Source organism: Candida margitis, assembly GCF_024628925.1.
Source record: "Candida margitis strain CBS 14175 chromosome Unknown scaffold3, whole genome shotgun sequence".
In the NCBI taxonomy this organism is placed as follows: domain Eukaryota; kingdom Fungi; phylum Ascomycota; class Pichiomycetes; order Serinales; family Debaryomycetaceae; genus Lodderomyces; species Lodderomyces margitis.
The window spans coordinates 241,287-269,187 of NW_026261810.1; the positions used below are offsets into that span (position 1 = coordinate 241,287).

The following is a 27,901-nucleotide window of genomic DNA, read 5'->3' on the forward strand; positions in this document are numbered from 1 at the left end:
GAACTCTCGTCTTTGAGAATGGCTTCCAAGAGGGCTAATAAAAAATTGATTCCCAAAGATTTTGTGACACTTTTCAAAGTTTGCAGAAGCAGCCCGCTGGAGTTGAAGGTTTCAAAGAATCAAGATCGAAAGCCAGCGTTTAGTACTCAATCATTGCCAATGATTCCCAAACCGAGTCTGGAGTTGCAACATATTTTGTTCGACTACAGCTTGTTAAATGCTTTCCAGTTGTCACTGAAGTCTCGTCCAGACAAGGTAAAGAAATCAAAGTTGAAGCCAATTAATTCATTTATTGCTTTCAGATCTTTTTATAGCAGAGCAATTTCACACCCTGAATACCAGAGGGAGTTATCGTGCAAACTCGCCATGCTATGGAAAGAGGAATCACATAGAGATATATGGGAACAGTATACATTATTTTACAACAACTACTTACTTGACAGGAGAAACAAATTAACATTTGTCGATTGGCTACTTCAAGCGTTGAATTTGAAGGCAGATAATAGCATGCAGTTTGATAAGCCATATTCCGAGGAAAAAAAGTTGACCTCTGGTACAGTACAAGACTTATATTTAGTAAAATGATATTCAAGAATATATACTATGCAGCAGTAATTTCGTTTTTCGCACGTTTCTGGGTATCTTCTGCAACGTCCTTTTTTCGTTTCTTACTTGCTTTCTTTGGCCTTGTTTCGTTTTCAAGATACACATCATTAGGGAGGTCGAAAAGTTTGACGTTTTTGATGTGAATGAAATTGACCTCCTCTTTATAAGAAGCAAAACTTTTGCAGATACTGTAAAAGTCAGAACATGGTTGTTGAATGTCTAATTTTCTCACCCCCTCGGTACTTTTGTCTAAGTTCAACTCCAAACCGATATAGTACTTAGTCAACCGAATGGCTTTATTTTCTTCACCATTGCTCATAGGATCCTTCAACGAATTAATCAAATTCTCACCCAGCAAAGTGCCATACGCACTGACAATATCACTGGAATTATGATCATTTAATACGTACACATTGGAAAAATCTTTAACATAAGGGTGAGCAAGTTCAACACCATCTGTGGCTTCAAGTTTCATAACCAACTGTCTAAGCTTGCTTTCGACAAAACCATGCCATTTATGATGTTCTTCGGCTGAGTCCGAGGTGGCGGCTACTACACAAAGGTAAAACCTATACTTATGGAAAAAGTCATGCCTCTCAAATAGGTCAAACCAAGTTTTTTGTCCTTCTAAAATGTTTTTCATAACTTCGGAGCCACGCATAAGCTCATGGGTAATTACCTTTTGAGTCGAGCTTGTAATATTATGTGTCGCACACATAGACGGATAGGCTGGAGTGATTACAGGCATTCTGTGTAGTCTATCATGAGGGTACAAACGAGGGTTCCAAACTCTTACTTGGAGAGGCCCATCTTCGATCGCTTTTAGAAGAACAGGCTGCGGCCAATTCCACTTGGTGTAAATATTAAAAAACTTTTCCACTATAACAGCGCTGACTGCATTTGGATAAAGTTGGCAGATTCGAGCTGTCAACATGGCCCAAGCAACTCCACCAGGAAATCCAAATACATTTCCGTACACAGCTCTTTGTTGAGCCCAAAGTTTTATACATCTTAACGCATGTTTGAAAACACCAGGCTTCGGAACTAGTTGCAAAATTTCATCAGTAACTCTAGTACCATTCAAAGATCTTAAATCTTTCTCGTCCAAATTTTTCAACAAGTTTTTATCGTCTAAAGTCATGTCTAGGGGAACGCGAGTGACATTCAAACGAGCCATAATTAAATCCAATGATATACCGTCAAATTCTAGCTTAATTATGGGAACATATGCATCTGCCACTCCATTGATTTCTTGAAGCTCGGGCCTTTGTCGAATTATTTGGTCGAAAGTGGTGAAAAAGTCTTCTCTGGTTACATGTCGTGGTACAACAACTAGCGCGTCTATATCAGATGAGGGCCCATAAACTCCCAATCTGTAAGATCCAAATGTAAATATCTTTCCACCGGCATCCTTTGACATTCCATCGGACATATTTTTAGATTTAGACACTTTGTACACAAACTCTTGTACAAGGGTCTGAAACAAAGATAAGACCTCAGCTCGTTTCTTTGTCGCATTCTCATTCTCGAAAGATCCCCTACTTTTCAATTCGTGTATTAATGACTCATTGAGGCCAATTTCTTTTGTCGTGGGATCGTCTGTAGATATAGGACCCGTGACACCATAACTTTTCGACATTCTGTAGATGCTGGGGGAGTATCGGGTGGGTGGTTTTGGAGTTTTTTTTTTTTTTCTGAATCCATGCCTTTGCTATTTGAGGGTGTGAAGTATTTTTTCTCAGTTACATATAGGACACCGAAGATCGCTCCAAATGGTAAAACCATATCAACCTTTGGGGGTGATGAATAGACACACTAGTACTATACTACGAGATGCAACACCATACTGACTACATACTTTAAATTAAACTACTTTGGTGGCCATATCTAAATGAGCTATTAACAAGTTAAATGAGCTTGTCTTAAATATAGGCATAGATTTCATCATGTATATTCCTTTAATTGAAAGTGGTTGTGTAATGGACAAAAAGTATAACTATCCACCTTCTCCAAATGCACGAATTCGAATTATTTACCCTCTCTTAGCATCTTTCAAGCAACTTTCTCGGTGCATTACTTGAAATCCGTTTTAACATTTTTGCATATTAGACTGCGAATATTAGATGCACTTTTTTGACAACAAGAATCTTCAGCGACTAAAATCCAATTCAGTAACATGCTAATCTAATTATTCTAACATTAATCTGTTTACTATAAGACTACTAACTGTAGCTATAAAAAGACAGCTTGTCGCAAGCTAAGTTCTTCATACTGAGATTTAGATTTAAACCATGCTCTGACCCCCAATGACTTGGGTAGGCTAAAAGTATACGCGCAACTTAGTCAAGAGCAGAAAAGACTTAAGCTCAATTATATAGAAATATGACCGCAATGAACAACTGCACAAGCAATTCAGAACATATTGATATTAATAACAATCCACTTAGTTTGGATTTCCCTGCATCCAGTCTCAACTTTCACCCCATATATTAGTCCAAGCATTTCTTGCTAGCAAGATTCAGTTGTATCCCAAAAATGTTCAGTCATTGTTTTTGCACACATCTACTCATTTCGATTTTTTTGAGTAACTGCAATAGCTCTCCTCAAATGACGGTTCTTCTGACTTAACTCGGCAATCCATTGAACAGACTCGTTGTTCAATTTCTCTTCTTTGGCGGCTTTTTGAAAGTGGCGGATGATTTCCATTGCTGGTTTCACTTTCAAGACATTTTCGTACTGATGAATCTTGGCTTGTTTAAGAAAGTAATCGAGATATTTTACCTTATTATTGATGTCCATTTGAGTAGATTGTATAATGCCTAATATTATTGCCGGGAAAAACTGGGTTAATTCACGTTTTGACTTCTTGTAAAATTTTAAAAGTTTGATGGCATTGGAAAAATCGTCAAGCACCATTGCATAGATAAGCCAATACTTTATCCAGTACGTAGATGTGGTCATGTGGCCCATTGTGTTTTGAAGTGTCCTTACGCGATCGTCTCTCCGTAGCACGAACCTAAAGATTTCATTAGATAATGACTTGAATAAATATGCCTGGGCGGCTTTATCATTTTTGTAATAAAATGTATCGTGGTGTAGGGCGTGGTATATTCCATCCAATGCAAGTGCCAAGTCAGCATCGCTTAAAAGGGATACGGTTTGTCCTACGGACCTAAATGAGTTATGCATAAATGTCTTTTCCTTGTGATTGAGGATGTCGTAGGACTTTGCAAATCCACCTTTATTGGGAATAGTTTTTTCCAAAACGGCGTTCAATGCGGCTGATATAAAATTATTGTCAATAATTCTTGCTCGAAGTAAAGTGGATCGAAAGATTTCAAGTAGTGTTCTTTTGGAATTGATATTGGATGATACTAATAAGATTAAATTTTCAGTGCTTGCATAAGGGGATTTCGTAAATGTGCTGATTAGGTACCGCGCAATCTTTTGGTTGTTATTAAAGTATACGATTAGTTCCAAAAATTGCGAAGAATTATGATACTTGAGACCCATAACAATCTTTTCCCTTTTTGATTTTTCAAATTGCTTGATCATTGGTAGTACAGAGGGTTCATTCTCAAGCAATTTTGAGACACATGCAAGCACTACCGGTAGTTCAAGTTGTTTTCTGGTTGTCAAATAAGCAGCCTTTAATTCTTCGTGATTAGACTTGATTACCAAAACTTTAACCAAATAATTTAGAATCAGTTTTTGCATGGGTGATAACTTGTAGACCAGGAAAATGGAAAACGGTGCTACATCAGAATGAAGCATGTATAGCGTGTCCATATCACTCAAACGAACTCCTTTTGATAAAACCACTTTAACTGCATCTGTAAAGGGTGCTATATTTTGCGGTAGTTTGGAAAATATCATGCATGACCAAAACTCAAACTTTGGCAAAATGGAACTAATCCATCCTGGTCGTATCGTAATATTGGGATGCTGCAACAAAATGTCTTGAACTTGCTGACTTGTAGTTCCTTCATAGTACAAGGCTTTCATGGCTCGCTTCAAGCATAAAACGGTTGAAGTAAATTCATTACTGGAGTATGCAAGTATATCGTCAAGGTTTCGTAATTCATCAATTTCGTGGTATTTCCGTAGTATTTGACGCACATCAACACCAAATACATGCGTCAGTGCGTCCAAAACCAGCGTCTTGTAGGTTTCATTTTCTCCCATTTCAGGTAAACTGAGAATAAGGTCTATTATTGCAAAATCATTCCTCTGTTTTCTTAAAAAGTTTTGCGTCGTTTCTAAAAATACATCTAAATCATCCAATGTGTTTCCAGTGAATAGATGCCAACACACAGAATACTGTTGATGATACAAAAGCCTTTCTAATAATAGCTTTTTGACTGGTATCCCTACCGATGGATCGTAGAAATGGAGATATAGTCGCGGATCGACCAAAACGGGATCGTAAGATAGAACTGTGAAAAGTTTATTCTCCATATCTATAGACTTTTTCAATTCCCGAGAAAGATTAGGCACTCTGTCTATTAAACTCTGTACTGGTTGGTCCAACATTTTATCGTGCTGCTCGGTTAAGAAGTCGGAGAAATAGGTGGATAGTTTTTCAGGAAGGGACTGGGTTGAGTTTTTGCTAAAGAATGATGTTTTGAGCGAGTATGAACGATATAGTAGGCGACTTCGTATATATGTGTTTATTACAATAGCTCGACGCTGTATGAACCATCTTTGCATCACTGTAGTAGCATTTATGAGGATGATATTTTTGATGGTTTTAAAAGCATCAGAATCATCAAGACATTTTGTCTTTTTTTTTTTTTTCTCTCTCCATCTTTCTTCCTGTTGTCGTTGTTTTGCACCAAGGTATTCTTTGTGAGATATGGCACAGGTGATATGGAATACGGACATCGACGTATACAACAGGAATGCGATTCCCCTGCTGATAGCGCGGAATATCGCCAACTATCTACCTATACAAGACCTACTATCGTTTAGCTTGGTTTCGAAAAACACGCACCAGGCGGTGAATGATCCCACACTTTGGGTTTCAATTCTTAAAGAAATGGGTATATGGGACAATGCAAAGCAAGTTAGCAAGGATGAAATACGAAGGAATGCAAAAATGCCATACTTGGAGGATCCATTAACGTGTATGGATTACGTCTATCGATCATTAAAGAATGCCAAATACCAAACCCTCAAGATTCACAAATGTTTGTTTCGATATTATAACGATCTACTAAGCAACAAGAGCTATAATAGCCTCAAGCTATTGAAAGATTTCCAGACACCGGAAGAGCAAGCAAAGATCTTGACAAATTTACTCAGTTACAACAAGGTAGACCACATTGAGGAGACAAGAGTCTTGGCACATGACAAACTACGGGACCTTTTCGAGCAATTTGAAAATACTTTATTGCGAGAGTTGGAAATCCACTTCGATATAGAAGACTATGAACAAACTCGAAGGTTTGTTATGATCTTGGTGTCTCTTAATAACCAGCAAACTTTGATTGACTTTTTTTTGCAAAAGAGTATATTCGATGAAGATATGGAAATGTTTGGCCTAACTCCTTCCAGTGTTGATAACTACTTTTCCGAGCGGCAGATAAACACGGTGTTGTTTTCGGAATTGATTACCAACATCGCCCTGGTCTTCAACAAACAATGTGAGATTATTGACAAGATATTCCCTCAATCGATACCCATGATGTACAAGGTATGCGAGGAGCTCATTTCCAACCAGCTATCTGAATTGGTGTTGTTTGTCCTCGAATCTTCTAAAAAGCATGGCTTGTATTTGAATGTCGTTCCTTTCATGTACGAAAAATTAGTGAACGATTTGGTCAAAGCGTTGACTCCTTCGCAAAACATTGGCGAACCATACCGCAAATTAGTGGCCGAGTTGATTGATATGATGTTTGAATCATATGCTGCAGAGTATATGCGAGAGGAGGTGGCTCAGTTTCGTGTCAATGCAAAGGACAAGTTGATCAAGTGGAGTGAACAAATTTCACAACGAGAGGCAGAAACGTCACTGAAGATTCTCGAAAGTGTCAAGATAGAGTCCAAGAATGACTTTCTAACCACTTTCAAGAGTGTGTTTGCCATTAGTTCATCAAAGGATCCAGTATCGAAGGAAAACTTTACAGAAATGCAAGCCAAGGCAAAGATATTGTCAGAAAACATCAAATCGTTAGACAAGATTCTTAGCCCTGAAGTGGTGCTTGAAATCATAAACAATGCCACGACTGCCTTGAATCGACTTTTGACGTTTAAAGATTTTACCATTGCGTCCTTGAGAAGCGATATCTACCTGTCAACACAAGAAATTTCTATTGATGTGATGGACACTATTGGACTAGAGCACTTGACTCCTGGTTTTGAAAAAGCCTTGACCTACTTGCAAACATATAACCCCAACTCGCTGACATATACAACCCAGCACAACGAAAAGTTTGCTGAACCGATTGTGCTATTTTTCGACTTGATAAATATGGCCGATGTGATTATACAAATGGTTGATTTCTTCTACAAGGAGGAAATGTTGAACAAAAAGATTGTCAAACATGAGAACAGTATACTAAATCCTTCTTTGCAGAGTAAAAAGAAGCTTGAAGCTTTAGTGGATAAGAATGTTGCTGATGGGTTGAATATTGGTATCGAGTTGCTTGTTCATCAAATTGAAACTATCTATCTGGAGTTGCTATTAGACACTGACTATAATCCGCCTTCCGACTCTGCAATGGCGTTCGGTCCAACAAATGCTGCTCAAAAAGCCACCGGCATACTTGAGGAAAATATGAACCTTCTTGTTGACAGTGCAGATAAGTCAGTTGTGGATGTATTTCAGCAGGAAATTGCCGAGAGATTTTTCCAAGTTATAGTCAAGTTGTTGAAAAAGCGTACAATATCGGTCACAGGAGCTACAAATTTAATTTCCGATTTGAATTTGTACTATGATTTTATGTTAGAGCATATCAAATCAAACAAGAGACTAATTATGCCCTTGTATCAAGCATTAAAGAAAATTGGTAATTTGTACCTCATTAGTGGCGATGATTCGAAGTCAATTGGGAAATTAGTCAGCGATTTATCAAAGTTTAATGGAATCTTTGGTCAAGAGGAAATCTACGAGTTTGTTCAAAGAAGAGAGGATTGGCCGTTGATCAAAAAGCACGTGGAAAAGGTGATGTATGGATTTGGGTTCGGCGATTGTACCATTATGTAGTGAGCTTTTTCAAGGAACATATGTAGGTCTAATATACTTGTACGTGTAGATTTGGCGTACCATTCCCTGAGTAGAACCTCATTACTTTGGACAATATACGCAATCTTGAAAAAAAAAAAAACTGAGATCTTTAAAACTGAATGAATAAAAAAAAAAAAAAAATTGCAGCTCTTTGGATGAGGACTCTACAATTTACAAACACTGATACTACACGATGACATGCTAATATGTACTCCAGAACCCTTATACGACGATTAAAACATTCACAACGAATACCACAGCTGAACTTTATTTGCATACGCTGTTTATCTACGAAAATCTACAATACCGCATCGTCTCGCATCCAGCATTTATCTCAACTTAGATCCACCTATGATATAGTGAAAGGCTTGAAAGATATTTATGCGGCGGCTGATACTACATTCATTGAGGATTTGTCTACCAAATTGGCAAAATCAAACGATAAAGATGTAGAACTACCATTAAATATCTTGCGCAATGACCTGGTTAATGAATATATGTTGAAGGACTGCTGTGATATCATTTTGAAAGACGATAATGTGGACTTGATTTTGAATAGCTTTAGCCTACTACAACGCGTTCACATCCTTCCTTTGTACGAGTTTCGAGGGAAAGATATCAACATCTTGAGAATGGAGTTTTTGCAAGTCTTGATCAATGAAAATCATGTGTCATTAGCAACAACGTGTGTTTTGAACTTTGTTAATAACAAAATCAAAGTACCTTACTCTTTAATCAAGTTGTTAGTTAACGTTATTAGCTCAAGTTCGCTCAAAGAATTCCCCATGAATGCGTACTGCCTACTACAAATACTCCGCATTAGTCCCCTGATAAATCCTTCAGAGTTGTTCACCAGTTTGATATATTTAAGCTCCAATGCTCATGGAAATTATTTTGCAAATTATTTATTTTTCAAATACGTTGGGGGTGAAATGTTTACGAAAATGTCTCCTCGACAACAACACCAAGTTGTAATTTCAATGTTGCAGGTAAATTTGGAAAATAGTGACTCGATAAAGGCACGAAAGGTATGGCAAATGGCTAAACCTATTGTTTTGAACCATGCTCCCTCATTGAATCTAGCTGCCTTGTACGTGCAGAAGTTGATCCAAACATTCCAGCTTCATCACAATGAAGCTCTTGTTGACCAAGAATTAGACAATCTACCGACTTGCCTCGACACAGACGATATGATTGATTACAAACTTTTCTTTTACGCTCAGTTTTCCGCTGACAAGTTCAACACCTTAGTCAAGTCACTCCGTAGTCCACTACGAAGATCATCGCTTACTTCTTTACTACGGGGTTTTGTTCAACTTCGTGATGAGGCCAATGCCGAAAAGATTATGGAAACCATCTTTACGCACTCTACTATTAACGATATGGAGTCACAAACAATTGTGGAGAAATTACTACAACAAGGGAAAGTATCAGAGGCTTTATCAATGATACGACGTATGAATTTAGCAGTGACCAAATCCAGTTACTTGGCCGTGTTTAAACACACATGGATGAATAAAGACCAAGCACTATTTAGAGAATTGTACTTGAAGTTTATGAAATTGAATCGTGATGATCCCATTTTGGAACAGTTTACAATCGAGCTCCTTAGAGCTATATCCACCACTAGCAATCGACAAGGGGTGCGCTACTATACCAAATTTATTAAAAAAGTTGATTTTCAACCGTACAAGACAAATGAATTATACCAAATGATTGATTTCAAACGATATGAGTTTTTGGACGAGTTTAGCCAATTGTTGTATTTAACTCCATTTGGTATGATTGAGTGCGTAAAGATTTTATCTAAACAAGCCTTATTTTATCGAGACGATATAAGTTTAAGGTGGTGTATTGAGGAGTTTCGGAAATGTGGGTGGGATTTAACAACCATTATTGAATATTTGGAGTACTTTGATAGAAACGGTTATCTTAGGCAAACATTGAAGCCAAGAGTATTCAATTAGACACAAACGATGTGTATTTTGTATATATATATATATATATATTTACAAGTGAACTAAATTAGTTTCCTAGCAGACTCCCATTACTTGAATCTCTTTTTATCAGCCTTTCTATCGTACAATTTACCACCACCAACAATTTCCTCGGCATTTTCACCCATCAAATCAAACAATTCTTGATCTCTTGCCTTGTTCAACTCTTTTTCTTTAGCCTTCAATGCTTCTTCTTCCTCCAACGACAACTCCTTTTCCACATTTTCGTCCTCTGCTTCCTTCTCCTCGAGCTTGTCTTCCTCACCACTGAATCCAGCATACTTGCTTCTAAATTTACCAATTTTACCAGTGGCTGTCAAGTCGGAAGTATCTAAATCTGCCCTATGTGGATTCCATCTCAAACTGTTTCTTTGATCATTAATCATTCGAATTTCATCCTTGGGGGCTTGGGATCGGCGCTTTATCACAGACCCATCACTAAGTTCTACTAGTGTGTCGAATTGGTACATTATTGCTGGACGAGCTTTACCTAATTTAATCTTGCGCATAACTCTTCGCGAGGATAGATTGACTTCACCAACCATCGATATTGTTTGTTTGTTTCTTGTTTGCTGATGGACCACAGGGGACAGTATGGCCCTGTTGGTGATTATTCGGGACAACATGGTATGACGTAGTCTGTTTTAGTCTGGATGTATAAGGATACAGTACTTTGGTGGCCTTAAAGATTGACTTTAGAGGGTTTAAACAAGAAAAAGAAAATTTTGATAGAGAGGGTGTGTGTGTGTGAGTGAGAGGGTCGTGTATTGTTACCAAATCGGATTCTCTGAATTTTTCTAATTTTTTTTTTCTCATCAATGCACTCTCTTTTTCCACCATCTTCTACAAAAACAGTGACATTGACAATTGTTTGATTCTTTTCTTCCTCCCACTTATAGTTGATTATAATCCATCGTAATATGGCATTTGCAAACCAGACGCCAACAATTGTTGTCTTGAAAGAAGGTACTGATACCTCGCAAGGAAAAGGACAGATAATCACCAACATAAATGCTTGTCTAGCTATACAAGATACTTTACGACCAACATTGGGTCCATTTGGCTCAGACATTCTTATAGTATCCTCGAATGGCAAAACCACAATCTCCAATGATGGAGCTACAATTTTAAAGTTATTGGACATTGTTCATCCAGCAGCACAAATGTTGGTTGATATCTCCCGATCACAAGATGCTGAAGTTGGAGATGGAACTACCTCAGTGACTATATTAGCAGGGGAGTTATTGAAAGAAGCCAAGGGTTTCATTGAAGATGGTGTGAGTTCGTATTTGATTACCAAGGGATATAGGAAAGCGTGTGAGTTGTGCATTGAAAAGATCAAAGAGATTGCTGTTGATGTTAAAAAGGAAAACGAGGAGGAGTTTAGACAATCATTGGAAAAGTGTGCCACTACTGCAATGTCGTCGAAGTTAATCAGCAGTAATTCAGAGTTTTTCACCAAGATGGTGGTTGATGCCGTTTTAAGTCTTGATCAAAATGACTTGGATGAAAAATTGATTGGAATTAAAAAAGTACCTGGCGGTGCGTTGGAAGAGAGTTTGTTTATTGATGGTGTTGCATTCAAAAAGACATTTTCCTATGCCGGGTTTGAACAACAGCCTAAGCTGTTTGTTGACCCCAAAATAGTAGCATTGAATGTGGAATTGGAATTGAAGGCTGAAAAAGATAATGCTGAGGTAAGAATTGACCAAGTTAAGGACTACCAGGCAATTGTTGATGCTGAATGGCAAATCATTTTAAACAAATTGGAGGCCATTGTGGCCTCTGGAGCCAATATTGTATTGTCGAAATTGCCAATTGGGGACTTGGCTACGCAGTACTTTGCGGATAGGGATATATTTTGTGCTGGTCGTGTAAGTAGTGAGGACATGGATAGAGTGATTCAAGCTGTTGGAGGACACATTCAAAGTACATGCTCTAAAATAGAGCCGCTGGATTTGGGAACATGTGCCAAGTTTGAGGAAGTGCAAATTGGAGGTGAAAGATACAATATATTCAAGGGATGTCCTCAAGCCAAAACATGTACTTTGATCTTACGTGGTGGTGCTGAGCAAGTTATTGCCGAAGTTGAAAGATCTCTACATGATGCAATTATGATTGTCAAGCGTGCCATAAGTCATCATCAAATCGTTGCTGGTGGAGGTGCAACTGAAATGGAGCTATCAAAGTACTTGCGTGACTATTCCCGAACCATTGCCGGAAAACAACAATTGATCATTGGGGCATTTGCCAAAGCATTGGAAGTTATACCTCGTCAATTGTGTGAGAATGCTGGGTTGGATGCTATTGAATTATTAAACAAGTTGAGAAGTGCCCATGCCAAGGGTGATATTTGGTACGGTATTGATTTCCAACTGGAGAATATTGGCAACAACATGAAGAGCTTTATATGGGAACCAGCGTTGGTCAAGATCAATGCTATTGAGTCAGCAACAGAGGCGGCTACTTTATTATTAAGTATTGATGAAACTATTACCAATGATCAACAAGGCGAACAAGGAGGTGCACCACAAGGAAGAGGCAGGGGTGCTTTTTAGAAGGGGAAAGGGATGGAGTGTTTAGTGATTATAGAGTATCATGGGTTGTCTTGATGTATATCTGACTCAGTATCAATGTTGTAGTCATCCAAGTGTTGTTTATTTGACATTTCACAATTTCTCCCTTTCAATTTGCCATGTTCTGTTGTAAAACGGGCAGTCGTGTCTGTATATATATATATATATACGTGTATGTTATACGGGTTGCAGTATATGAAAGGGCTGTAGTCAGTCCCAGCACGTCTTTCAAAATAGACGCGTACTGGTTTTGCATTCTTTCTAAAAAGGAACATATTTAATATTCACTATTGTTTGTTTTTGCAACCAAAAATTATCACTCAAAAACTAAAAATAAATTATTAACCAACACTCCATGAGTTAGCAAATCATCATTTAGTTAAAACTGTACACGCCCTTTCAAGTGATGGCAAACATAGACACGGAACAGGCCAACCTTGCTTCTGCATGCACTGACTCTCCATCTGAATACACCTTTGAAAGTTGCTGTTTTGTTGTAGCCTATGACACACGCGTCTTTGATGCTGAAAAAAAAACAAAGCTTAACCAAGAAACGATTATCCCCCGACTTGGCCCTCCATTTTTTTCTACACCAGTTTCCAAAAAGAAAGAAGCCATTTGTGGCTGAAGCTGGACTGATATATCTTCGATATATTGTGTTGTAAATGGATCGACCTATATTTTGTGCCTTGTTGTAGTTCTCGTCAGTCTGTATTGGGTTAAAATTTAAAAAGAGAAGCACGCGAGAAAAAAATAAAATAAAGAAACAATGCAAATAGAATGTCACAAACTTCAATCTTGTGACACTCGCGAAAATATAGCAGAATTTGTTAAAATGCCTAACCCTCTGTTGAAAGACGCACCTTGTTGGGGTGAATTACACACGAGTCTGTATCACGTTACCAGCCGCATATTATCTACAGCTGTCTATGAATGCTCTATTAACCAAGGAGCTAATTTTGTTTGGTTGTGCTATGTAATGCTACGTAACGATTTAGACGATGATTACGTCATAAGAAATACGCGCTTTCTGTTAAATATACAGGAGCCTTGAAAACGGTTCTCTTGGGTAAGGAGAGGAGAGGAGAGGATCTAGAAGGGCATTCATCTCTGAGGCTAGTTCCCCCTCATACCGCTGAAGATTGAAATGGAATTTCTATTACGCGTCAAAGAAGGGAAACATAGAGAGAAAGAGACTGGTGGGTGGCGCCTAAAAGGGGGAGTTACTTTGTATTTTGCATTGTTTACCATTTGTACATTTGTGGTTTGTGTTGATTTGTGTAATGATGATATGGCGTACAATGGGGAAACTTAAACATTAAACGCCAAAAAAAAAAAACAAATTAAAATTTCTGTTTACTAAAATTTTCCAGCGTCTAATTTTTTGATTTTTTTAACTAGACATAAAGATGAAAGGAGGGAAGTTGTTTAATACAATCTTTTTTTTGTGGTATTCTCCAAAAAATAAAATTAAAATTAAAGAAAGTGGTCCATTCTATTGTTATTCTTCGCTTCCAAAGTTTATGCTCTCTTATAATCTATCCTTTGGATTTATGAATAAACAGCGGCAGCAGTTGAAATCTCTTGCTTCTGGTCACGGGACGTCTTTGTGCTCTCTTTGTTTATATTTTATTTTTATTTTTATTTTTATTTTTTTTTATTTCGTTTTTGCATCAAATTTATTATTACACGCCGAAAATAAAATCTTTTCGTTATTGAGTTACAGTTTTAAAAGGAGCTTAGGGCTCTGTTTTCTACTTTCATTTATATAAGTTTCAAAGTACATTCTCTTAGGTTTTTCCAATTCTTCTTTTGATTCTTCAACTCTTCAACTCTTCCACATTTATTTTGCTTTTACAGGCTAAACCATCCTCAACAACATTACAAACCCTCCCCAGCAACTATCATCCTTCCCATCACCACACTACCTTTCAACGCAGCCGTTCAGTATCAACCCTATATACTTTTCTCCAAAAGTTTCTTGCTTCAAATCCATGATAAATATCCAATCCTACATATAAATTTTCTCATCACTACATTCGCTCATTTTCTATATTGATATCCTCACTCGTTTTACCAGATTTCAACTATACCAATTTACAAACTTTTTGCATTTTTGTCCATATACAATTCCCATTGATTTATTCTTAGTCTTTTTGTTGTTTTTTGCTTTGATATAAAATAATACATTACTAATTCATAATGTCCAACAACGTACAAGAACCACATCTGCAACAACACCAGCATCAGCATCAGCATCAGCATAAACCCAAATACGGACCACCGCAGCATATCAAACCACGCCATTATCATGCCATGCTTGATCTATTGGAGTCACAAGCTAATAAGAAATTGACTAGCGAATACTCCACCGAGTTTGTGCAAACATTGGCTCAATTAGAGTCAGCTTCGTCTGTTAACCCAGCTATGATTGACTTGCAGCCAGAGATTCAATGGTTTATGCGTCCGTTTTTGTTGGATTTCTTGATTGAATTGCATTCATCTTTTAGATTACAACCACAAACATTATTTCTTTGCTTGAACATCATTGACCGTTATTGTGCCAAGAGAATTGTTTTTAAACGTCATTATCAATTGGTTGGCTGTACTGCTTTGTGGATCGCTGGTAAATATGAAGATAAAAAATCACGAGTTCCAACGTTGAAGGAGTTGACCATCATGTGCCGTAATGCTTATGACGAAGAGATGTTTGTACAAATGGAAATGCACATCTTGAGTACCTTGGAATGGTCGATTGGTCACCCCACTTTGGAAGATTGTTTACAATTGAGCATTAAGCATTCAAATATCGTTGGCGCCAGCATTACTCCACCAAAGTATAGTTTGCAAGCTATTCACGCTGCTAATGTAGCAGGTGGTGCCAGCGAACAAGTGGTAAAGTCAGCAGCAGCAAGTACATTGAGTGCCGTTACTGCTGTCGGGAGGTTCTTGTGTGAGTTGTCATTATACGACAAATTCTTTTTACTGGTGCCTACCAGCTTAGTTGCATACACTGCTAATTTATTAGCTTGTTCTATGCTCCAACTCCCCAATGCATCCATAAGTTTGAAAGAAATGTTGGAAGCTGTTATAATTGAACCAAAAAGGAGACAACACCTTCAGATGAAATTGCAAAATAGATTAAAGAGAAAACAAGAACGCCAATTGCGTAGGCAACAACAACAACTGCTGCTGCAGCTGCTGCAGAGGAAGACCCAATTACAAAATATCGGTGCAGTCCCTAAATTTCCCTTGAAACAGAAAATGAATACACTTTACTCCAATAACAATGATAGCAATTACAGCCACCAAAACACCATAAATAGACATTCAAGCATCGCCGATGACATTGACTTAGATTGCGAAGAGAGTGACCAAGAGGATGTTGATACCGATACTGATGCCGATACTGATAGAGACGCTGATATCGACCACGATGCATTGGATGATGATGAACCAGTTTTCAATGAAACCAACGACACTACATTTGACAATATTGCCGAGGATGAAGAGATTGAAAATAAGTTGCCGGAAATTCATGGTGCTTTTCTCAATGGATTGGATGAATCGACATTGTTGACCATCAAAAAGACTGCTCTCATGTTGGTCATTCAATTGAATAAAGTGACTGAAGTGTTGACCAAGAAATATGAATCGGTTGGTGTTATTCAAGTATTGAAGAAATTCCATGAAAAGAACTCATTCTTGATTCAGTCAATCTATGAAAATAAGGATAAACTTGTTGCCACCTTGGACTCTTCAACAGCATTAATTGATTCTAGATTTGTTCAAACGATTGAGATTTTATTACAGTTTCCCCAATTGAGTGATCCGACCTTGGATTCCGATTCCGAGCCGGATTCCGAAGATGATGAAGATGATGAGTACTGTGTCAACCCTTATTCATCTTACAAGGCATACGAATCCGATGATTATTTTAGCGTAAGGGGAAGTGGCGCTGCTGGCCATTTACGCACTCCTAAATCACCCCACCCTTTTTTTGGTCCATCAACATTGGGGTTTGATTCAAATCTGATTGCGCCACCAGTGACTCCACCATCGGCAACCTCACAATATTCGGTGTTTTCCAATAAGAGATCCGGTGGAAGCCAAACCAATAGCGTAACTTCAAATTGTAATACGCCTACCCACTTCCCCATATCATCATTTGCCTCGTCCTCTTCGGCAGTAACACAACAACAACAGCAACAACAACAACAGCATGCAGTTATGATGGGTCTGCTGCAACCGCTGCTCTGCAGAACCAAATCCAAAATTAGAAAAAAGCGGGCCATGATGCAATCGTCAGCCACATCTATCAACACCAGCAGTAGTTCGTCAGTTATGATTCCACCAATTTTACCTACGGTGGCCACCGGACATGAAGCTACAGTAAACGACAAGTGTAATGGGTTTTCTCCTATTAAGCCGGTCGCTAATAGCAGTGCTAGCTTAAACACAAGTTCACCTTTGATGAATCAGTATTTTTAAAGATTTTTGGTTTGATTTGGCGTTTGGACCGTTTGGACAGTTTATTGATATTGCTTTTTGCTACTTACGAATTTAATGATTTAGTTCTCATTATACATATATACATATATGTATATATGTGTGTGTGTTTATACATGTATAGATTCCTTTATACCTTTTGAAAATTGATTGATGCATTTACTTTCTCGTGTTGTTGTACGTTGTCGTTGTAGTCTTTAAAGGCTTAGATGACAACACACCTGTAGTTATTTGGCTGCGAAATAAAGGCGGCGTGTGTACATAGTTTGAAAGGGGTATATTCTTATTTAATACAACACATCTTGTGTAAAGTATGTATGGTGTTTGTTTGATTGCATTGATGAAATTCAGGTAAATTTTGTTCTCTTTCTTTTGGTTTAGATTTTGCTCAATATTGCTGCAAAAAATAGCCGTCATTGAAATGGTAGAGCCAGTAAGAAGTGACGCGTCTTCAAAGGCTTTGGTACTGGTTTGAGAAAAGAGAAAATTTGGGAAATCAAATGACCAGGAAGTTGCTAGTCCAATAGTTTATCCATGTCATTCACTTCTCATCTAACAGTACATCAAAGGACCTGCTCACAGCGAAAGTGCATTTTGATAATCAACAGCACCTTCCTAATATAGAAAAATCTTTGGCACATTGTGTTTAAGCCTATAACTAGATTCTACACTAAAAAAAAGTTACTACGATGAAGCAATCTTTAATAAGATTTCAGATTGCCACCTCAAGAGATCTCACTATACATAGAGGTATTCTCCTCTTACTGCTTGTATTATTCAATTCTGAAAGACTCTCTCTGTAGTGATAGTTGATGGTGTTTTGATATAAAAAGACGCACACGTTTCCTAAAATAGACACAATGTAAACAATTTACCATATGCAGGAACTAAACTGTAATTTTTTTTTTCTTCTTTCAAATCTTTCAATTCTCTCAATTCCTTTATCAAACAACAAAATCACTACTTTTTACCATACTAGATATACAGACATACCACTTAGTATATCTACCTCTTGTGATACCCATTATACCTTCCTCACAACCTATTACACCACAATAATTCCAAACTTATAGGTTTTTATTTTTTTTCCTGTCAGTAACAACCTTTCTCACAACATACAAAAGTTTAATGTCCAAGTCCGATGGTGATGTTGCACTCAAGAATTGGGTTTGGATCCCCAATGAGAAAGACTTATTCACCAAAGGATACATAGCAGATTACCTTGAGAATGGGAAATGCAAAGTTTCCATTGTCTCTCTTGACAATATTAACCATGTCGAATCAACCATTGAAATTGAACAATCAAAGTTGGAGAATTGTAATCCCGTCAAATTTAACAAATGTGAAGATATGGCCGAGCTAACACACCTAAACGAGCCTTCGGTGGTGTACAATTTGTATTTGCGGTATATGGATGATTTGATTTATACATATTCCGGTTTATTCTTGGTGGCTATTAACCCTTACAAACTGTTGCCAATTTATGATGAATCAATGGTACGAAAATTTCGTAATCAGCCCACAGATAAGGAATCACCGCATATATTTGCCATTGCTGAAGCAACTTATCGCAACTTGTTGAGTAACAAGCGAGACCAGAGTATCTTGGTGACTGGTGAGTCCGGGGCTGGTAAGACGGAAAATACGAAAAAAATCATCCAATACCTTTCAACCATTACGACAGCGTCACTGAGAGATACAGATACTTCCAAGACAGATAATATTGACGACAAAATCTTACAAGCGAATCCAATCTTGGAAAGTTTTGGGAATGCAAAGACAATAAAAAATAATAACTCATCGAGATTTGGAAAATTTATCCAAATTTATTTTGACTCTGCTGGGGATTTAGCTGGAGCTAATATTGATTACTACTTATTAGAAAAGTCAAGGGTAGTCCACCAAGCTGAGGAAGAGAGAAATTACCATATATTTTACCACTTTGTTAAAGGATATGAAAACTTGTCGAGTCTCGGATTGAACAAAGATGTGTCAACTTACGAGTACCTCAGTGGTGGAGTCACTAGTATTGCCAATGTTGATGACTTCAAAGAGTTTAACCTACTTGTGGAGGCATTTAAAGTAGTTGGATTCTCATCACAAGAGATGCAATTTATTTTCCAGATGTTGGCAATTATACTTCATTTAGGTAATTTGAAATTTACGTCTTGGAACTCTGAGCAAGCTAGTTTTACCAAAGACTCGCCAATTGACAAAATTGCTGAACTTTTGGGAGTCGATGCCTCCAAGTTGAGGGACAGTTTTTTAAAACCAAAGGTTAAAGCTGGTCGAGAATACGTTACAAAATCAAAAAAGGCAGGTGAAGTTAAATTTGCAATTGATGCTCTAGCCAAATACTTGTATGAAAGACTATTTCAATTCATCATCAAGAAGATCAACATCAATCTAAATAATGATGAAGTTAGCCTGGGAGATTTATGCATCGGAGTGCTTGATATTGCTGGATTTGAAATATTTGACATCAATTCATTTGAGCAATTATGCATCAACTACACCAACGAAAAGCTTCAACAGTTTTTCAACCACCATTCATTCATATTGGAGCAAAGTGAATATTTGCGAGAGAATATTCAGTGGGAGTTTATAGACTTTGGCAAAGACTTGCAGCCAACTATTGATTTAATCGAAACAAGAAATCCCATGGGGATTTTGAAGTTGCTCGATGAAGAATGTATGATGCCAAAGTCATCAGACAAAATGTTTATGGAGAAGTTAAGTTCGAATTTTGCGGGAAAGAATAAGAAGTTTGCTGAGAACAAGTTCAAGAATGGCTTCATTATTCAACATTATGCCGGCAAAGTTGAGTATAATGTAGATAATTGGCTTCAAAAGAACAAAGATCCCGTTAGTGATAATATTTTGCAGTTGCTTACATCAGAGTCTAAGAATGCGTCCCTTCGAGAATTAATCAGTGGTTCACAATCGGAAAAAGATGCACTGCCACTGAAACTGCCCTTGAAGAATCAAAATGGTTCTAAAATGATGCAAACAGTATCACAAAAGCATAAAGAACAATTGAAAGATTTAATGGATCGTTTGGAAACAACGGAACCGCATTTTGTCAGATGCATATTGCCCAATTTAGATAAAAGGGCCAGAAAATTTGACAAAAACCTTGTGCTTGGCCAATTGAGGTGTAATGGTGTTTTGGAAGGGATCAGAATCACTCGTGCTGGGTATCCTAACAAGCTAATGTTTGACGAATTTATCTACCGGTATTCGATTATTTGTGGCGATGTTCAATTGACAAAGAATGTAAAGACCAATTGCGAGCTTATATTGAAAGAGTCAGGATTAGACCCAGAAACATTCAAAGTTGGTCTCACCAAAATCTTTTTTAAAAATGGAATACTAGGCAAGTTGGAAACAATGAGGGATTTGACACTAAAGTCGATTCTTACCGAATTGCAAAAACGAATCAGAGGAAATATGACGAGGGCAAATATTCGTCAACAGATTAAGGAGCTACAATCGTCGCAAATTATTGCCAAGACAATGAAACTGATTGATGATGCGAGATCGAATAATCCTTGGATGGCATTGTTTTATCAAATCAAGCCATTGCTTGAAGATTCTGTCAAAGTCATGGACATGACTGAAGTGCAAAATAACTTGAAGGATGCCACTATTAAGTTAAAGGACTCTGAAAAGTTGAATAAAGGATTGGAGAATGATAACATCAAATTACGCGATAATTTAAAGACTTTGGAGGATGAAATCATTGCCAATAACGATATCATCAAAGACAAGGACAATCAGATACAAAAGTTACGTTCTGACAGCAAAGATTCAAGGAACAAAATTGATGGACTAGAGAGCAATATTCGAGAATTGAAAGAAACTAATCGTGTTTTGTCTGACGACCTGAAGAAATTAAGCAATCGCTTGAAAGAGTTGCATGATGATTACGAAGTACGGTCAAAGGAGTTAGCGCTGAGGCAATCTGAACATAGTTCAGTCCAAAGCGAGTTGACAAAGTTGAGAGTCCAGCTTGAAAAAGTTGAATTAGAAAAGTCGAAACACGCGTCGATGCTAGATGAATTGAAAAGCACGCATAAAAAGCAATCGACAGAGTCTGAGACAAAGATTAGAGAATTGCAGAGTGTGATTGAAAGCTTACAACTGGAGGCTTCAGCACATGAGCTGCAGGTACGGGACTTGACGCAAAAGGCATCTGCTCACAAGGAGCTTAAACTGGCTGGTGATAGATACTTGCTGCAAATAGCTGAATTGAAGTCAACTATACTGGAGTTGGAGGCTAGAAATGTTTCTCAAAAAGAAGAAATCGAGTCATTAAAGGTTCAATTGGGCAGAGATGAAGTGAAGAAAACCAAATACGAGGAAAAAATGGAAGAGGCAAAGGAGAAAGTTCTGGCATTGAAATTGCGGGTTGAAAAGAAGTCGCATGAAATTGAGCAATACCAGAAAGAGATACAGCAATTAAAGTTGCAAATTTCAAAAACCCAACGCGATTTGGAATCTCTGAAACAAGCTGAGGTCAAATTGTCACAAATAAAATCCAATGAAGAGCGTAACTTGAAGGAGATTGAATCGATTCAAGCACAATTGTCTAAATCTACTTCAAATCACAAGCAGTTAAGTAATGACTATGAGAAACTCAAATTTGAATTACAGCAGACACAAAAGGCAAGGGACGAGTACAGCTCGATGATTGCCGAGTTGAATGACAAGTTGCACAGACTTGAGCAGGATTATAAATTAGTAGAACTGGAGAAAGAGAATCAACCACCAAGTCGGCAAATGATGGAAGAGTTTACTCATATTAAACTAAAATTGAATGAGCAGAATGCAGCATTGAGAAAGGAAAAATTCGAAAACAAGAAATTGACGGAGGAATTGGGGTTGATTAAGGAACGAATAATGAATGGGTCATTAATGAGTACAGATCTCACGCCAAAGAGAAGGTCACTTGCTATTGGTGAGCGCGTTAATGGAAGCGTTGACACATTAAATAAGGAAATCAACAACTTGAAGTTCAAATTGCAACAAGAGCAAAGCAATTACCAACGAGCAGAGAATTATGCCATCGAGTTGCAAAAGAAATTGAACAAGGTGCAATCGAGTCGTGGGTTGAATAGCTCAACAGATTATGAAAAGAAGTTTAAAGAATCCCAAGGGCGTGTGGCTCAACTTGAGAGTAAAATTGAAGGTTTCATATCTAATGAGTCGACGAGTAATGAAAGTTCGCCTAAGAATAGCCGGACTGTTTCAAGAAGTGAGAGCCTAGGCGGCCAGCTTGCATTTAGAGGAGTCAATCCCGACTTTATCCAAATTTATCAAGACATCAACAAGACTTTAAAATCTACCCGTGAAGAATTGGGAACTTCCAAATCAGAGATTTTACGGTTGAAGGCTTTGCTTCGAGAGTCAGAAGATGAATTGTACCAAGTGAAACAAGAAAAGTTTAAAAGCTCAATGAAAGATTTCGAGGAAGAGATTGCTCTTTTGAAAGTGAAATATGACAATGTTTCTTCGAGGAATCTGGATTTGATCCACGGGTTGGAGTTGTATAAGAAGCGTTCTGATGAGTACTTTAGAAAGTTGGAATTGGCCGAGTCGGCAGTTACTATTTCCAAAAGACAAGAAGAGCTGGCCAGGAAGGAAATGAATGATTTGCGAAGTCAGTTGAGATTAGCCAAGGAAGAGGCAAGAACATCGCAAATCATGCTAAAAGATTGCAATGCCAAGATTGATGGTTTGGAGCAAACGGTTCAAGGCAATGTGCGCGTAGTGGATGAAAACAAGAAGCAGATTAAGCAATTGGAGGACAAGTTGTCGTACCATGTCAAGAATTACGAAAACAGAGAGACGACGGAGAAATTACGTGAGGAGTTGAGAAACTTGCACAAGGATTTGAATTTCAAAACCCAGACCGAAACTACTTTAGTCAAAGAGAACAAGCAACTTCAGTTGGACCTCGAAGAGGCAGTTTTGGTGAAAAAGAATACTGAAAAGGAGATGGAAGAGATGCTGTTGAGAGAGGAAGACTTGGAGAATAAAATTGTCAGTTTGACTGATACTCTGAGACAGCTTGAAAATGACAAGATCTTAAATGAGCGCAAGATTGCTTCGTTTTCGAAACAGATTAGTGGGTTGAAGGAATTGGTTAGTGAGATTAGTCAAGACAAGGAGAAGTTGATTGAAGAAAAGGAACAATTACAAGATGAGTTATTCAAAGTGAATCTCAACTTGGAGAATCAAACTGTTGCCCTTGATCAAAGTAAATCAGAAGTTGCTTTTCTTAAGGGCCATTTAGAAAATCAACGTCAAGATGCCGAGGCAATAAGGTCTGAATTGAGTCAATCGAAAATGTCATCAACTTCGGATTACCGTGACCAGCAAAAGATTAGAAATGATCTATTGGTATCCAATGAGGAAAACTATTCCTTAAAGAAAGCCAATGATGAATTGAATGCCAAGGTGCATAAATTGGAAGAGAAATTGTATAGTAATGACCAAATCAAGTATTTGGAATCTCGAGCCGATTCATTGCAAACAGCTTTAGATAATTCCATACAGGAGAAACATGATTCTGACAAAGCAATTAAATCATTAGAGAGAAAGATTAAACAATTGGAAGTCACAGTGGAGCATGAGTCGCAATTGAGTAAACGTTATAATGATGAAAACTTTGATTACCAGAACAAAATCAATCATTATAAAGTTGCAGTTGATTCATTAGATCAAGAAAATATTGAAAAGGATTTGCAATTGAAAACAATCGAAGAGCAAAATAATCAATTGAAGGAGTCAATGTTGATGTTGCAAAAGGAAAACTTGGAATTGCGAGAAAGGTTGAACTTGTCTTGATGGGGTTTTGTCATTGGACAGTACGGAAAGTGTACACGTTATAGATTTAAATTGTTAGAAGTGTATATCTTGTAATATAAAAATTAGACTATGTACAAAGTTAAAACCACGAGCTTTTCTTTTTCTGCGAAAAATCTCTTGGTTCAGGTATCTCGGGCGTGGAATATTTGCCCAATCCATACCTACGGAGAATAAATTCAACATCGCCGAAGGCTTCCCTATCACCTTGCATCACCACTGAGGGAATACCCGTGCTGGTACCTGTAGTAACTACATTACCAGTTAGTACCTTCTCGGCAACATTTTGCAAATCTCTTGGAGTCAATGCTTTGATTTTTTCCACCATTTCATCAATTGATGTGACTTGGCCCTGGCATTGAACTTGTCTTCCTAAATCCTCCAATTTGGCCAACCGACTCTCAACATTCATTAAAATGGAACTAGTCAATTGGTTTTTGGCGCGTTTAACTTCTTGTTCATTTAATCCGCCTGATTTGGCATCAACGTGTAAAACTTTGGCCAATTCATGACTAATAATTTGTGACGACACATGGGCGGCCTCAGGAACCAAACTCAACGTAATACCAAATAATCCCGAATCTAAATATGAGTGATTAAAACACATGCAATTTTCAACAAATGGGTACTTGTTCAAGACTTTAGTATAAAGTCGAGAAAACATTCCTTTACCGGGACCACCGGCTGAAAATGAAGAACCACCCCCAAGAAGTTTTTGCAATGTAGCAAGAGAGTACAAGTCATCGTGTAACAATCCCGTAGTTTCAAATCCAATTTGCATGTGGTACAATTCCGGTTGATTAGCGTATAGTGGTGGTTGATGGGGCAAAGCAATCTCACCTCCGGTGTATTTAGCAGGTGTGAGATTTGGTTTGTCACCGGTTGACTTCCAGTCACCAAAGTTTGACTCCACTAATTTGAGAGCATGGTCATGGGGCACACCAACCATGGCAATGATGATATTTTGGGGTTGGAAAAACTTGTTATGGTAATCAAGAACATCAGATTTTTGTACAAGAGGTATGCGCTCTTTTGGTATAAACAATGGAAGACCCAACGTGTTGTCTTTATAGGCAACAGCATGCAATTCTTCAGGCAATAACAATTCGTGTTTGTATTGTAATTCCTGTACTTCATAATCGGCAGTTTGTAAAGTTTCGACAAACTCTTGATCTGTAATTTGCGGACTTCGAACTGTTTGGGCAATGGCTTCCATCATTTGATCAACATCTTTATTAAAAACACTAGCTTGAAAAATCATCGATTCTCGTTGAGCCGAACTTATGTAATTACCTCCCAACTTCAGTAGATTTTCCAACATTTGTAACCCACTATATTTCTCAGTTGATTTCCAAGCTAACCGATCATGAAGATGAGAAAGCCCCGGGTTTTGTGGATCCTCATACCGTGATCCAGCATCGACATATGCTCCAAGTGCACTGAAATGACCTGGTGTAGAATCAGTAACTAGTCTCAATCCGTTGGCAAGGGTCGTCATTTCTATATTTGGCTTACTCATAGTAGCTGCTGTTGCTGGTGATGATGATGCATAGAACCTTTTAAGAGCGTTTGCTGGGCTCAATTTAGGTGCTGCTACCCTCGATATCATTGTTGGGTTATAGACAGATGAAGATGTAATGTTGAGATCGGTAAGACTCTGCTAGAAAAGTAATCCAAAGCTGGACCTTAAATGCCTTTCAGTAAAAGAGATGAAACTATTTGTAAAGCTGAGGAAGAAAAAAAATTGAATCTGGAAACGCTAATCTCTTGTATACAGGAATATTATTAAAATCCTATTTTCTACAAATCTAACAAGTTATCCAAATTATTCTGCAATGGGGGACGAGCTGGCGAGTTAAGTTCCGGAGAAGTAGGTCTCAGCTCATGTGTTTCAAATAAATCAATCAACTCATTACCCGAAATTGCAGGTGTAGCATTGGCATTTGCCTTCTCTACGGAAAAGAAGTTGTGTGACAATTTAGGCATCAGTGCAGAAGAAGAAGGGGGTCGAGGAGGATGTGGTGATGTTGGATTCAGATTGTCTGCAGATGTAGCAGTAGTGAATTCGGTAAATTCATCGTCAAACTCGTCTTCTCTTCTCGTGCCTCTGCTTTGTGGTATCCCTCTAGATGTAGCTGTGTCTGAGCCATTTGATTTTTGCGGCGATCGCTTCAACTCTAATGACGCAAGTTCATCGACATTAAATATAGGTGTAGCTACCTCTTGGGTTTCCGTATTTGCTGGCTGTCCAGAATCCTCAATTGACGGTGAGTTGACGGACTCTGTTTCTTCTGGTTCTTCACTTGCAGATATCACCGAGTGGTCAAGGTTAGAATCAGCCATTGATTGCGTGTCGGACTGTTCTTCTGCATCAAACATAGTAGTCTTATCCAGTCGTTTTTTGGATGTATTGCCACTCGAAAACAACGATTGCATGCCAAATAAAGTCATGCGTTTATTCTTTGATGACTTCGTGTTGCTTTTAGGGGTAGTTGTGCTGCCATTTGATGGCTCGGTAGGACTATCTACCTCACTTATTGGCGATACAGCACCGCCGCTAAGGCCAAATAAAGTGCCGAAAAAATTCAGTTTCTTCGTACTACTGCCATTATCTTGATCTTGTCGTAAAGATTTTTCGTACTCCTCCTCCTTTAACTTTAGTCGTTGCAAGTACACCTCATGATCTTTTCTTTTCCGGTCATTGATTTGTTTCATCATTTGTTCACTATGGTGATTGCGTATTTTTTGTATTCGAGCATGAATAAATTTATTGGCTTCAATTTCAATCTTTTTCGATAACGTATTGTTTACTTTATTTAACGTCAATTTTAAATGCAACTGCTTTTGTAGACCTTCTAATTTTGCATCTGTTTCAACAGGCTTATCTTCGTTTGGAATATTTGGTTTATGTGATTGTGAGGCTTTACCCTCCAAGCCCCTACGTAGTTGCAATAGCCTCTTTTTCTCCTCAATGTAGGAATCGCTCGATGACCAGACAAAAAGCTTATTGGCTCGACCAGTAGTCGATATTGATTTCAGAAGTTTGGAACTGTCCTTGTTTGAAGTTGAGTTCACGCCTGAATTTTGTGCTATCCAGCTGTCAAGTATTATTCGTTGTGCCGATTCGATATTTGAGTCTCGCCATCGCAACACCTGATTCCTATCGGTTCCATCTTTGATAAACTGGGGCGAGTACCTTTGGAACGAGGCATAAAGCTTGTTTCCTTTTTCTGACTTTTGTAAAATAATCTCGGGATATAGTCGTAGGTCAGTGTCAACCTCTGTTGGTTCTGAAATCCTTACATCTTTGAATAAACTATCTAGTAGATCAGTCACATCAACCTCACTAACCAGATCAGATGTCATGTTGTCTCTCGGTTGAAGAACACACCTATTGTGTTTGAGATTGTTGTTTCTTTATTTCAGCGGTTACTTAGAATTTTATTCGGCGATAGTTTTCATCGCGCGCATGGAGAAAAATCAAAAACTTCAGAAGGGGCCATGTCCAGCACAGGGATTAATTGCAAACTCATTATCAATGTCAAACCCTCAAATAGCTTCATTCCCACAATTTCCTCACCACATAGCTGTCATCAGTCTTTTCAAAGGTGCCTCGCGAGAAACCATCCAAACTATAAAAGAACAACTAATACAGGCCAATCCTAAATATGATTATTGTTTCTTGAACACCAAATACATCATCTCTATGGAGCAACTACAAAACTCAATCCATAAATCGGTGCTCAATCAAGTAAATAAGTCGATGCAAGCCAAGACTTTAAGCACGGAAATCTTGTTGAATTTATCACCAGTCAATGTCATATCTGATGCAATCAAACGATTTGGTATACTGGATGATTGTCCTAATACGATTGTGGTTAAGGTTGTGCTGCCTGATGATGACGTTGACATAATTGCAAAAGACATTGCTGATATTGTAGATGGAGATAATGTACCAATAACTGATGAGGTCTTGTTGGAAATGGTTGATTTGTCAAAGTTTAAGAAAGTTTACAAGTTGAATGATGCGGTAAATGCTCCTGATGATAATGTTCAAGGCCAATTAACCAGATTGGCCATTGGAGCATGTCTTTTACGAGGCTACTAAAGAGTTG

At 38.0% G+C, this 27,901-nt stretch overlaps 12 protein-coding genes across 12 annotated transcripts; 7 read left to right on the forward strand and 5 right to left on the reverse strand. All coding sequences in view use genetic code 12, as the record gives it.

The window, feature by feature from the left end:
• Positions 1 to 18: 18 nt before the first annotated feature.
• On the forward strand, positions 19 to 585 carry CANMA_002729 (MTLALPHA1; the record flags this gene model as incomplete). Its single annotated transcript, XM_051814830.1, has 1 exon — positions 19 to 585. The coding sequence occupies one exon, from the start codon at positions 19 to 21 to the stop codon at positions 583 to 585; it is 567 nt and encodes a 188-aa protein (XP_051671700.1).
• Positions 586 to 601: 16 nt separating this feature from the next.
• On the reverse strand, positions 602 to 2,245 carry PAP1 (polynucleotide adenylyltransferase; the record flags this gene model as incomplete). Its single annotated transcript, XM_051814831.1, has 1 exon — positions 602 to 2,245. One exon carries the CDS (start codon positions 2,243 to 2,245, stop codon positions 602 to 604), a length of 1,644 nt encoding a protein of 547 aa, XP_051671701.1.
• A 923-nt stretch (positions 2,246 to 3,168) lies between these two features.
• On the reverse strand, positions 3,169 to 5,139 carry CANMA_002731 (uncharacterized protein; the record flags this gene model as incomplete). Its single annotated transcript, XM_051814832.1, has 1 exon — positions 3,169 to 5,139. The coding sequence occupies one exon, from the start codon at positions 5,137 to 5,139 to the stop codon at positions 3,169 to 3,171; it is 1,971 nt and encodes a 656-aa protein (XP_051671702.1).
• Positions 5,140 to 5,644: 505 nt separating this feature from the next.
• RCY1 (Rcy1p) lies at positions 5,645 to 7,813 on the forward strand (the record flags this gene model as incomplete). The annotated part of the gene is made up of 1 exon (XM_051814833.1): positions 5,645 to 7,813. One exon carries the CDS (start codon positions 5,645 to 5,647, stop codon positions 7,811 to 7,813), a length of 2,169 nt encoding a protein of 722 aa, XP_051671703.1.
• A 227-nt stretch (positions 7,814 to 8,040) lies between these two features.
• Positions 8,041 to 9,801, forward strand: CANMA_002733 (uncharacterized protein; the record flags this gene model as incomplete). Its single annotated transcript, XM_051814834.1, has 1 exon — positions 8,041 to 9,801. One exon carries the CDS (start codon positions 8,041 to 8,043, stop codon positions 9,799 to 9,801), a length of 1,761 nt encoding a protein of 586 aa, XP_051671704.1.
• Positions 9,802 to 9,881: 80 nt separating this feature from the next.
• Positions 9,882 to 10,376, reverse strand: MRPL36 (mitochondrial 54S ribosomal protein bL31m; the record flags this gene model as incomplete). Its single annotated transcript, XM_051814835.1, has 1 exon — positions 9,882 to 10,376. The coding sequence occupies one exon, from the start codon at positions 10,374 to 10,376 to the stop codon at positions 9,882 to 9,884; it is 495 nt and encodes a 164-aa protein (XP_051671705.1).
• A 375-nt stretch (positions 10,377 to 10,751) lies between these two features.
• CCT7 (chaperonin-containing T-complex subunit) lies at positions 10,752 to 12,389 on the forward strand (the record flags this gene model as incomplete). Its single annotated transcript, XM_051814836.1, has 1 exon — positions 10,752 to 12,389. One exon carries the CDS (start codon positions 10,752 to 10,754, stop codon positions 12,387 to 12,389), a length of 1,638 nt encoding a protein of 545 aa, XP_051671706.1.
• A 2,220-nt stretch (positions 12,390 to 14,609) lies between these two features.
• On the forward strand, positions 14,610 to 16,898 carry CCN1 (Ccn1p; the record flags this gene model as incomplete). Its single annotated transcript, XM_051814837.1, has 1 exon — positions 14,610 to 16,898. One exon carries the CDS (start codon positions 14,610 to 14,612, stop codon positions 16,896 to 16,898), a length of 2,289 nt encoding a protein of 762 aa, XP_051671707.1.
• A 1,146-nt stretch (positions 16,899 to 18,044) lies between these two features.
• Positions 18,045 to 23,768, forward strand: MYO1 (myosin 1; the record flags this gene model as incomplete). The annotated part of the gene is made up of 1 exon (XM_051814839.1): positions 18,045 to 23,768. The coding sequence occupies one exon, from the start codon at positions 18,045 to 18,047 to the stop codon at positions 23,766 to 23,768; it is 5,724 nt and encodes a 1,907-aa protein (XP_051671708.1).
• Positions 23,769 to 23,868: 100 nt separating this feature from the next.
• MAS2 (mitochondrial-processing protease subunit alpha) lies at positions 23,869 to 25,395 on the reverse strand (the record flags this gene model as incomplete). Its single annotated transcript, XM_051814840.1, has 1 exon — positions 23,869 to 25,395. The coding sequence occupies one exon, from the start codon at positions 25,393 to 25,395 to the stop codon at positions 23,869 to 23,871; it is 1,527 nt and encodes a 508-aa protein (XP_051671709.1).
• Positions 25,396 to 25,586: 191 nt separating this feature from the next.
• Positions 25,587 to 27,152, reverse strand: CANMA_002739 (uncharacterized protein; the record flags this gene model as incomplete). Its single annotated transcript, XM_051814841.1, has 1 exon — positions 25,587 to 27,152. One exon carries the CDS (start codon positions 27,150 to 27,152, stop codon positions 25,587 to 25,589), a length of 1,566 nt encoding a protein of 521 aa, XP_051671710.1.
• Positions 27,153 to 27,324: 172 nt separating this feature from the next.
• On the forward strand, positions 27,325 to 27,894 carry CANMA_002740 (uncharacterized protein; the record flags this gene model as incomplete). The annotated part of the gene is made up of 1 exon (XM_051814842.1): positions 27,325 to 27,894. One exon carries the CDS (start codon positions 27,325 to 27,327, stop codon positions 27,892 to 27,894), a length of 570 nt encoding a protein of 189 aa, XP_051671711.1.
• Positions 27,895 to 27,901: the final 7 nt, after the last annotated feature.